Genomic DNA, 12,500 nt, shown 5'->3' on the forward strand with positions numbered 1-12,500 from the left:
TTACTGATTCCCTCTAACTGTACTTAGAAAATACTCTCTCTAAATAATAAATTCATTCAAATAAGTAAATAAACAAATAGAAGCGTGTTTTTAGATTGTGTTTTTTTAAAATGTATTTTATAAATTGACTGACCCAAGATCCAAACTAACCTCTGGTCTTTACCGCAATTCTTAACCACGCAGATTTTGGACCAGGATTTCTGGAAGCTGGTTTTATCATTTGGCTTGATAAGGGGCACAGGCCGACTAAATGATTTATTCGTTGATAAGATTTTGTCATTTGGTTGAAAAGCGATGGTTGAAAAATATATTGAATCTCCCAAAGCGGGACTTTTTCCGCTTCCTACAAGTAAGACATTATATTTTAAAGAGCACTACCTTGATTGGCAACCCTGATGTATCTATCTCACAAAGGAAAATATCTGTAAATGTATTTATGATGCTTTCAGGTCGTTTTCTACTGTACACACACAGAGAGGGAAACCAGTGTGGGAGAAAGAATTGTCTGTTACTATTGATGAGGAGATGTGGGAGGACATTTGGAGATATGCAAAAACAATATCTATATGTAATCGTACTAGAGCATCCAATTAAGAATAATACACAGAATTCATATATCCCCAAATCACAGACATGTTTTGTCACGTCCTGACCAGCAGAGGGAGTAATTGTATTAGTTTTGGTCAGGATGTGGCAGAGGGTTTGTGTTTTTGTATGTATTTCTACTTTCTGTCTAGTTTAGTTTTTCTATGTTTAGGTTTGGGTGTTGGACTCTCAATTGGAGGCAGGTGTTTCTAGTTGCCTCTGATTGGGAGTCCTATAATTAGGTGTGTGTTTGGTTTGGGTTTTGTGGGTAGTTGTTTTTGCATTGCTTTTTAGTATAGCCTGCAAGACTGTTGTACTGTCGTGTTTTTTTTTCTTCGTGTTCTCTAATAAATAAGAAGAAGAAGGTCTCCCTAAAGAAGAAGGTCTCCCTAAAGAAGGTCTCCCTAAAGAAGAAGGTCTCCCTAAAGAAGAAGGTCTCCCTAAAGAAGAAGGTCTCCCTAAAGAAGGTCTCCCTAAAGAAGGTCTCCCTAAAGAAGGTCTCCCTAAAGAAGGTCTCCCTAAAGAAGAAGGTCTCCCTAAAGAAGAAGGTCTCCCTAAAGAAGGTCTCCCTAAAGAAGAAGGTCTCTAAAGAAGAAGGTCTCCCTAAAGAAGAAGGTCTCCCTAAAGAAGAAGGTCTCCCTAAAGAAGGTCTCCATAAAGAAGAAGGTCTCCCTAAAGAAGGTCTCCCTAAAGAAGAAGGTCTCCCTAAAGAAGAAGGTCTCCCTAAAGAAGAAGGTCTCCATAAAGAAGGTCTCCCTAAAGAAGGTCTCCATAAAGAAGGTCTCCCTAAAGAAGAAGGTCTCCCTGAAGAAGAAGGTCTCCCCTAAAGAAGGTCTCCCTAAAGAAGAAGGTCTCCCCAAAGAAGAAGGTCTCCCTGAAGAAGAAGGTCTCCCTAAAGAAGAAGGACTACCTAAAGAAGGTCTTCCTAAAGAAGGTCTCCCTAAAGAAGAAGGTCTCCCTAAAGAAGAAGGTCTCCCTAAAGAAGGTCTCCCTAAAGAAGGTCTCCCTAAAGAAGGTCTCCCTAAAGAAGAAGGTCTCGCTAAAGAAGAAGGTCTCCCTAAAGAAGAAGGTCTCCCTAAAGAAGAAGGTCTCCCTAAAGAAGGTCTCCCTAAAGAAGAAGGTCTCCCTAAAGAAGGTCTCCCTAAAGAAGGTCTCCATAAAGAAGGTCTCCCTAAAGAAGAAGGTCTCCCTAAAGAAGGTCTCCCTAAAGAAGGTCTCCCTAAAGAAGGTCTCCCTAAAGAAGGTCTTCCTAAAGAAGGTCTCCCTAAAGAAGAAGGTCTCCCTAAAGAAGAAGGTCTCCCTAAAGAAGGTCTCCCTAAAGAAGGTCTCCCTAAAGAAGAAGGCCTCCCTAAAGAAGAAGGCCTCCCTAAAGAAGAAGGTCTCCCTAAAGAAGAAGGTCTCCCCAAAGAAGAAGGTCTCCCTAAAGAAGAAGGTCTCCCTAAAGAAGGTCTCCCTAAAGAAGAAGGTCTCCCTAAAGAAGGTCTCCCTAAAGAAGAAGGTCTCCCTAAAGAAGAAGGTCTCCCTAAAGAAGAAGGTCTCCCTAAAGAAGAAGGTCTCCCTAAAGAAGGTCTCCCTAAAGAAGGTCTCCCTAAAGAAGAAGGACTCCCTAAAGAAGGTCTCCCTAAAGAAGGTCTCCCTAAAGAAGAAGGTCTCCCTAAAGAAGAAGGTCTCCCTAAAGAAAGTCTCCTTAAAGAAGAAGGTCTCCCTAAAGAAGGTCTCCCTAAAGAAGAAGGTCTCCCTAAAGAAGAAGGTCTCCCTAAAGAAGGTCTCCATAAAGAAGGTCTCCCTAAAGAAGGTCTCCCTAAAGAAGAAGGACTCCCTAAAGAAGGTCTCCCTAGTAGGCATGTTACTTCTGTGGATAAGAGGAGGCTTTACAACATCCTAACCTACGCAGTGAGGGAAAACCAAATTTTTTAATTGAATTTTTACATTTTTATTTATCTAGGCAAGTCAGTTAACAATTTACAATGACGGCCTAAACCAGCCAAACCCGGACGACGCTGTGCCAATTGTGCACAGAATATCTGACATGTACATTACATTCTAAAACAGATCAGTTCTACAAAGTGTAGGAACATTATTTAAATCACCCAGAAACTGATTTATCAGCTATTCTGCTGCAAGGATTTATTTATAATGGTGGTTGTTTACCTGTCTCAGGATTTCATTGTATGTTCCATGTGTTAGTTTAAATTCCTTTATTTAAACTGAGCTTTTATGTTTAATTATTTTTTTTAATCTCTTAATATGGGAGAAAATTGTGAAATTTCTATAAAAATACTATATCAACAACAAAAAATTACTGACCCGTCCAACTTTGTGTTCGGAGGTGGTGCAAGAGTCAATGAAGGTCTGCGCGATGACAGAGAGGACAGCGTCCACGCTATCGGTCACCTGGACATCAAACACAAACTGAGGGTTCTTCAGGATGTTGACCCAGAACCTCAGAGGCAAGCTGGAGGGAATGGAGGGAGGAGAGGTGGTTATCCAGGGAAAAGTTATTGTTTTACGGAAGGAAATACAATGACCGTGTTCAAGAATATCACATGTTCAGTTGCTGATCACCGACAGAAGACGGAATAAGAACAACCAGCAGTTATTCAGGACAGTTATTCAGGACACAAGGTGATCAGTCAGTTTGCTCAGTCACTGATTGCGATGCAGTCGATCTCAGAAACGACCATTGAAAGTCTCACACTCTTCTCTCTTTGCAGTTTATAATAGAAGAGAGAAGACTTTCATTTTATTTAGTTATATGTTCTGTTAGACAGCACCTTACCAAAAGCTGCTTCTTTTAAAAAATTATTTACAGTGGCTTGCAAAAGTATTCACCCCCCCCTTGGCATTTTCCTATTTTGTTGCCTTACAACCTGGAATTAAAATGGATTTCTTGAGGGTTTGTATCATTTGATTTACACAACATGCCTACCACTTTGAAAATGCTAAATATTTTTCTTGGGAAACAAACAAGAAATAAGACCAAAAAAACGGAAAACTTGAGCGTGCATAATTATTCACCCCCCAAAGTCAATACTTTGTAGAGCCACCTTTTGCAGCAATTACATCTGCAAGTCTCTTGTGGTTAGTCTCTATAAGCTTGGCACATCTAGCCACTGGGATTTTTGCCCATTCTTCAAGGCAAAACAGCTCCAGCTCCTTCAAGTTGGATGGGTTCTGCTGGTGTACAGCAATCTGTAAGTCATACCACAGATTCTCAATTGGATTGAGGTCTGGGCTTTGACTAGGCCGTTCCAAGACATTTAAATGTTTCCCCTTAAACCACTGCTTTAGCAGGATGCTTAGGGTCATTGTCCTGCTGGAAGGTGAACCTCCGTCCCAGTCTCAAATTTCTGGAAGACTGAAACAGGTTTCCCTCAAGAATGTCCCTGTATTTAGTGCCATCCATCATTCCTTAAATTCTGACCAGTTTCTCAGGCCCTGCCGATGAAAAACATCCCCTCAGCATGATGCTGCCACCACCATGCTTCACTGTGGGGATGATGTTCTCGGGGGGATGAGAGGTGTTGGGTTTGCGCCAGACATAGGGTTTTCCTTGATGGCCAAAAAGCTCAATTTTAGTCTCATCTGACCAGAGTACCTTCTTCCATATGTTTGGGAAGTCTCCCACATGCCTTTTGGCGAACACCAAATGTGTTTGCTTATTTTTTTCTTTAAGCAATGGCTTTTTTTCTGGCCACTCTTCCAGAAATCCCAGCTCTGTGGAGTGTACGGCTTAAAGTGGTCCTATGGACAGATACTCCAATCTCCGCTGTGGAACCCTTCAGCTCCTTCAGGGTTATCTTTGGTCTCTTTGTTGCCTCTCTGATTAATGCCCTCCTTGCCTGGTCTGTGAGTTTTGGTGGGCGGCCCGCTATTGGCAGGTTTGTTGTGGTGCCAAATTCTTTCCATTTTTTTAATAATGGATTTAATGGTGCTCCGTGAGATGTTCAACATTTCTGATCTTTTTTTATGACCCAACCCTGATCTGTACTTCTCCACAACTTTGTCCCTGACCTGTTTGGAGAGCTCCTTGGTCTTCATGGTGCCGCTTGCTTAGTGGCGTTGCAGACTCTGGGGACTTTCAGAACAGGTGTATATATACTGAGATCATGTGACACTTAGATTGCACACAGGTGGACTTAATTTAACTAATTATGTGACTTCTGAAGGTAATTGGTTGCACCAGATCTTATTTAGGTGCTTCATAGTAAAGGGTGTGAAAACATATACACCCACCACTTTTCATTTTTTGATTTTTTAGCATTTTTTTAAACAAGTGATTTTTTTCATTCCATTTCACCAATTTCGACTATCTTGTTTATGTCCATTACATAAAATCCAAATAAAAATCTATTTAAATTACAGGTTGTAATGCAACAAAATAGGAAAAAACGCCATGGGGGGGGTGGGGGGTGGATTGAATACTTTTGCAAGGCACTGTAGACTTTACAGAAAGACAAACTAGGACCCAGTGACTGACTGACCTGTTGGTCCTCTTGAAGAACAATAAACATAAAATCAATCACTTGTTGTCTGACGGACCTGTTAGTTTTCCAGATGTGTACGGTCTCGGGGTCGTCAATGCCGTGTTTCTCCGCCATGTCATCCAGGAAGTCAAAGAAGAAACGCACAGCGATGGGAGGAGGGCGCTTGGTGTTGAGGATGGCTACGAACACGTCGTCTACAAACTTCTGCAGCGTCCCCTTAGAGAGGAGAGAGACACAACAGCTAGGTATCTATATATATACTTTACCAGCTAGGTATCTATACCACAAAACTGATATAGCTCCTACATCTACATTCAAACAGTATGGATAACACAGTATGTAACTCTGGTATAGCCTTGGTCTGTTCTCTCTGTGTGTGTGTGTGTGTCTCTGTGTGTGTGTGTGTGTGTCTGTGTGTGTGTGTGTGTGTGTGTGTGTGTGTGTGTGTGTCTGTGTGTGTCTGTGTGTGTGTGTGTGTCTCTCTGTGTGTGTGTGTGTGTGTGTGTGTGTGTGTCTCTGTGTGTGTGTGTGTGTGTGTCTGTGTGTGTGTGTCTCTGTGTGTCTGTGTGTGTGTCTCTGTGTGTGTGTGTGTGTGTGTGTGTGTGTGTGTGTCTCTGTGTGTGTGTGTCTGTGTGTGTCTGTGTGTGTGTGTGTGTCTCTCTGTGTGTGTGTGTGTGTGTGTGTGTGTGTGTGTGTGTGTGTGTGTGTGTGTGTGTGTGTGTCTGTGTGTGTGTGTCTGTGTCTGTGTGTGTGTCTCTGTGTGTGTGTCTCTGTGTGTGTGTGTGTGTGTGTGTGTGTGTGTGTGTGTGTGTGTGTGTGTGTGTGTGTGTGTGTGTGTGTGTGTGTGTGTGTGTGTGTGTGTGTCTGTGTGTGTGTGTGTGTGTGTGTGTGTGTGTGTGTGTCTGTGTGTCTGTGTGTGTGTGTCTGTGTCTGTGTGTGTGTCTCTGTGTGTGTGTGTACCTACCTTCATAGATAGTAGTCGTGTCAGGTATATCTCTGGTATTGCCTTGGCTCTCTCCCTCTCTCTCATGCTGCTCTTCCTGTGTTTGGGGATCTCTGGGTCCTCGCTGGACTTCACCAGGTGCCACAGCCTCAGCCCTTCCTCCCCCTCCCCCTCCAACATGGGTGTCTCTACGGAGCGCACAGAGGGACACACTTCCAGGTCACACTTAAATTGAAATGGCACTGTATTCCCTAAAACTAGTGTCCTACCAAGGGGAATAGGGTGCCATTTTGGACAGGGGGAAACATATTCCTTATACTATAGTAGTACATCTCTTTGATATATGTATAGGGTGACATTTTGGAAACAGCTCTAAAATAATTCAGTACTTACATAGTATTAAACAGGCAATATAGTATTAAACAGATTATATAGTAGTATAACAGGCTATATAGTATTAAACAGATTATATAGTAGTATAACAGGCTATATAGTATTAAACAGATGATATAGTAGTATAACAGGTTATATAGTAGTATAACAGGCGATATAGTAGTATAACAGGCTATATAGTAGTATAACAGGTTCTATAGTAGTATAACAGGCTATATAGTAGTATAACAGGCTATATAGTAGTATAACAGGCTATATAGTAGTATAACAGGTTATGTAGTATTAAACAGGCTATATAGTAGTATGACAGGCTATATAGCAGTATAAAATGCTATATAGTAGTATAACAGGTTATATAGTATTAAACAGGTTATATAGTAGTATAACAGGCTATGTAGTATTAAACAGGTTATATAGCAGTATAACAGGTTATATAGTAGTATAACAGGCTATATAGTAGTATAACAGGCTATATAGTATAACAGGCTATATAGTAGTATAACAGGCAATATAGTAGTATAACAGGTTATATAGTAGTATAACAGGCTATATAGTAGTATAACAGGCTATATAGTAGTATAACAGGCTATATAGTATAATAGGCTATATAGTAGTATAACAGGTTATATAGTATAATAGGCTATATAGTAGTATAACAGGCTATATAGTAGTATAACAGGCTATATAGTAGTATAACAGGCTATATAGTATAATAGGCTATATAGTAGTATAACAGGCTATATAGTAGTATAACAGGCTATATAGTAGTATAACAGGTTATATAGTATAATAGGCTATATAGTAGTATAACAGGCTATATAGTAGTATAACAGGCTATGTAGTAGTATAACAGGTTATATAGTATAATAGGCTATATAGTAGTATAACAGGCTATATAGTAGTATAACAGGCTATATAGTAGTATAACAGGCTATATAGTATAATAGGCTATATAGTAGTATAACAGGCTATATAGTAGTATGACAGGCTATATAGCAGTATAAAATGCTATATTGTAGTATAACAGGCTATGTAGTATTAAATAGGTTATATAGTAGTATAACAGGTTATATAGTAGTATAACAGGCTATATAGTAGTATAACAGGCTATATAGTATAACAGGCTATATAGTAGTATAACAGGTTATATAGTATAATAGGCTATATAGTAGTATAACAGGCTATATAGTAGTATAACAGGTTATATAGTATAATAGGCTATATAGTAGTATAACAGGCTATATAGTAGTATAACAGGCTATATAGTAGTATAACAGGCTATATAGTGGTATAACAGGCTATATAGTATAATAGGCTATATAGTAGTATAACAGGCTATATAGTAGTATAACAGGCTATATAGTAGTATAACAGGTTATATAGTATAATAGGCTATATAGTAGTATAACAGGCTATATAGTAGTATAACAGGCTATATAGTAGTATAACAGGTTATATAGTATAATAGGCTATATAGTAGTATAACAGGCTATATAGTAGTATAACAGGCTATATAGAAGTATAACAGGCTATATAGTAATATAACAGGTTCTATAGTAGTATAACAGGTTCTATAGTATAACAGGCTATATAGTAGTATAACAGGCAATATAGTAGTATAACAGGCTATATAGTAGTATAACAGGCTATATAGTAGTATAACAGGTTCTATAGTAGTATGACAGGCTATATAGCAGTATAAAATGCTATATAGTAGTATAACAGGTTATATAGTATTAAACAGCTTATATAGTAGTATAACAGGCTATGTAGTATTAAACAGGTTATATAGTAGTATAACAGGCTATATAGTAGTATAACAGGCTATATAGTATAACAGGCTATATAGTATAACAGGCTATATAGTAGTATAACAGGTTATATAGTAGTATAACAGGCTATATAGTAGTATAACAGGCTATATAGTAGTATAACAGGTTATATAGTAGTATAACAGGTTATATAGTAGTATAACAGGCTATATAGTATAACAGGCTATATAGTATAACAGGCTATATAGTAGTATAACAGGTTATATAGTAGTATAACAGGCTATATAGTAGTATAACAGGCTATATAGTAGTATAACAGGTTATATAGCAGTATAACAGGTTATATAGTAGTATAACAGGCTATATAGTAGTATAACAGGCTATATAGTAGTATAACAGGCTATATAGTAGTATAACAGGTTATATAGTAGTATAACAGGTTATATAGTAGTATAACAGGCTATATAGTAGTATAACAGGTTCTATAGTATAACAGGCTATATAGTAGTAAAACAAGCTATATAGTAGTATAACAGGCTATATAGTAGTATAACAGGCTATATAGTAGTATAACAGGCTATATAGTAGTATAACAGGTTATATAGTAGTATAACAGGCTATATAGTATAACAGGCTATATAGTATAACAGGCTATATAGCAGTATAACAGTATTTACTCTCTCCGGTCTGGTAGACCTGGTGTATTCAGGCTATATAGTAGTATAACAGGTTATATAGTAGTATAACAGGTTATATAGTAGTATAACAGGTTCTATAGTAGTATAACAGGTTATATAGTAGTATAACAGTATTTACTCTCTCCAGCCTGGTAGACCTGGTGTATTCAGGCTATATAGTATAACAGGTTATATAGTAGTATAACAGGTTATATAGTAGTATAACAGGTTCTATAGTAGTATAACAGGTTATATAGTAGTATAACAGTATTTACTCTCTCCAGCCTGGTAGACCTGGTGTATTCAGGTTATATAGTAGTATAACAGTATTTACTCTCTCCGGTCTGGTAGACCTGGTGTATTCAGGCTATATAGTATAACAGGTTATATAGTAGTATAACAGGTTATATAGTAGTATAACAGTATTTACTCTCTCCGGTCTGGTAGACCTGGTGTATTCAGGCTATATAGTATAACAGGTTATATAGTAGTATAACAGTATTTACTCTCTCGGGTCTGGTAGACCTGGTGTATTCAGGCTATATAGTATAACATGTTATATAGTAGTATAACAGTATTTACTCTCTCCGGTCTGGTAGACCTGGTGTATTCCCATGACAGCAGCTGACCTAGGGATCAGAGCCACTGTAGCTCCATCTGGTACCTGAGGAGAGAAAACACCAACAGATATCAACATCCAAGCCGTGTTCAGCGGGGCGCACATCAGCACAGGGGTTAACGTTTCTGATTGGACAAGACAGGCTCTACACCTTCCAGTTGTTTCCTGTTTTGTACCTACTGAACACCACTCTGCACTCCTGCTGAACACCACTCTGCACTCCTGCTGAACACCACTCTGCACTCCTGCTGAACACCACTCTGCACTACTGCTGAACACCACTCTGCACTCCTGCTGAACACCACTCTGCACTCCTGCTGAACACCACTCTGCACTCCTGCTGAACACCACTCTGCACTCCTGCTGAACACCACTCTGCACTACTGCTGAACACCACTCTGCACTCCTGCTGAACACCACTCTGCACTCCTGCTGAACACCACTCTGCACTCCTGCTGAACACCACTCTGCACTCCTGCTGAACACCACTCTGCACTCCTGCTGAACACCACTCTGCACTCCTGCTGAACACCACTCTGCACTCCTCTGTGTGTAGTGGATGTGTGTGTAACTCTCTTACCTTGTAGTGCTGCAGAGTGTTGAGTTTCTTCCAGCGCCCCTGGACGATCGCTGTGACGTCATCGTCTGACAGTGTCAGGTGACCCGCCTGTCCCGATCGCCATTCTGACGAGACAAATCATATATGTTGTCTGAATACTACAAGACTGGGTTGAACCCGGGTTGTCTGAATACTACAAGACTGGGTTGAACCCGGGTTGTCTGAATGCTACAAGACTGGGTTGAACCCGGGTTGTCTGAATACTACAAGACTGGGTTGAACCCGGGTTGTCTGAATACTACAAGACTGGGTTGAACCCGGGTTGTCTGAATACTACAAGACTGGGTTGAACCCGGGTTGTCTGAATGCTACAAGACTGGGTTGAACCCGGGTTGTCTGAATACTACAAGACTGGGTTGAACCTGGGTTGTCTGAATGCTATAAGACTGGGTTGAACCCGGGTTGTCGGAATGCTATAAGACTGGGTTGAACCCGGGTTGTCTGAATACTACAAGACTGGGTTGAACCCGGGTTGTCGGAATGCTATAAGACTGGGTTGAACCTGGGTTGTCTGAATGTTACAAGACCGGTTTAAACCCGGGTTGTTGGAATGCTATACGACTGGGTTAGCTAACACATGTCAGGTCTCAGGTAAATTTACTCATTACCCGAGTGTGGTTTCAAATAAATATCTGTTTGCACTTTGGGCCGCAAAACGTTGAACGAAAGGTGCTTTACAAACAAAATGGGTTCATTATTCCTGGCATTGGTTCTTCAAACCACTGGTGTGTTATGTGTTCAAACATCACATTCATTAGTAGAGGGTCAAAAAGAGATTTTCTAAGTTAGGCTATTTTATTCATTGAGTCAACATGAGCAAAAGATAAGTATTCTCTATTCCTTACCCATGTCTCTGTTCCTTACCCAGGCCTCTGTTCCTTACCCAGGCCTCTGTTCCTTACCCAGGCCTCTGTTCCTTACCCAGGTCTCTGTTCCTTACCCAGGTCTCTGTTCCTTACCCAGGTCTCTGTTCCTTACCCAGGCCTCTATTCCTTACCCAGGCCTCTATTCCTTACCCAGGCCTCTATTCCTTACCCAGGCCTCTATTCCTTACCCAGGTCTAGTGAGTCTGCAGCAGGTCTCTGTGAGAAGGGAGCTCCTTTATAGATCTGGTCTAGGATCTTGTCTTTGACCTGTGTGATGGTGTCAGTGTCCAACACCTTGACCGGACACGGCTGCACCTCCACACCACTCTTCACCATCACCGTCAGAGTCTGACCAGAGGAGAGAGGGGGGACGACGATGTCAACACACAAACCAAGGAAACTAAGGTAGGCTCAGAAACTATATCATATAGCAGGGTAGTAAAGAGTTGGAAGAAGAGAGGAAGAGTAGAGAGAGAGGATAGAGGAGGTAGAGAGAGGAAGAGTAGAGAGGAAGTGTAGAGAGAGGATAGAGGAGGGAGAGAGAGGAAGAGTAGAGAGGAAGAGAGAGAGGAGAGAGAGAGGAAGAGTAGAGAGAGCAAGAGTAGAGAAAGGAAAGAGAGAGAGGAGAGAGGAAAGAGATAAGAAAGAGGGGAAGAGTGGAGAGAGAGAGAGAGAGGCCTGTGGTGTTGATGGTATCCTCAATGAAATGATAAAATATACAGACCACAAATTCCAATTGTCTATACTTAAACTCTTTAACATCATCCTCAGCTCTGGCATCTTCCCCAATATTTGGAACCAAGGACTGATCACCCCAATACACAAAATTGGATACAAATTTGACCCCAATAACTACCGTGGGATATGCTTCAACAGCAACCTTGGGAAAATCCTCTGCATTATCATTAACAGCAGACTCGTACAAAAAGATAATTACTTGACACATTATAAAGAATTAACAAAAAAACAGAGCAAACTAGAATGCTATTTGGCCCTAAACAGAGAGTACAAAGTGGCAGAATACCTGACCACTGTGACTGACCCAAACTTAAGGAAAGCTTTGACTATGTACAGACTCAGTGAGCATAGCCTTGCTATTGAGAAAGGTCGCTGTAGGCAGACCTGGCTCTCAAGAGAAGACAGGCTATGTGCAACACTGACCACAAAATGAGGTGGAAACTGAGCTGCACTTCCTAACCTCCTGCCAAATGTATGACCATATTAGAGACACATATTTCCCTCAGATTACACAGATCCACAAAGAATTAGAAAACACATCCAATTTTGATAAACTCCCATATCTACTGGGTGAAATACCACAGTTTCCCATCACAGCAGCAAGATGTGTGACCTGTTGCCACAAGAAAAGGTCAACCAGTGAAGAACAAACACCATTGTAAATACAACCCATATTTATGTTTATTTATTTTCCCTTTTGTACTTTAACCATTTGTACATCATTACAACACTGTATATAGACATAATATGACATTTGTAATGTCTTTATTATTTTGGAGATAGAGAGGGAAAGAGGGAGAG

At 40.2% G+C, this 12,500-nt stretch overlaps 1 protein-coding gene across 1 annotated transcript in view; it reads right to left on the reverse strand.

The window, feature by feature from the left end:
• The window catches only part of LOC106590801 (plexin-B3), a gene marked incomplete at its 5' end in the record, with an annotated part of 87,053 nt that overhangs the window by 6,929 nt on the left and 67,624 nt on the right, over positions 1–12,500 (reverse strand). The window contains 6 exon segments of the mRNA XM_045713070.1: positions 2,893–3,040; positions 5,128–5,288; positions 6,037–6,203; positions 9,440–9,521; positions 10,057–10,160; positions 11,150–11,309. Of these exon segments, the coding sequence (XP_045569026.1) occupies positions 2,893–3,040; positions 5,128–5,288; positions 6,037–6,203; positions 9,440–9,521; positions 10,057–10,160; positions 11,150–11,309 (822 nt within the window).

This window comes from Salmo salar, unplaced genomic scaffold (assembly GCF_905237065.1).
Source record: "Salmo salar unplaced genomic scaffold, Ssal_v3.1, whole genome shotgun sequence".
In the NCBI taxonomy this organism is placed as follows: Eukaryota; Metazoa; Chordata; class Actinopteri; order Salmoniformes; family Salmonidae; genus Salmo; species Salmo salar.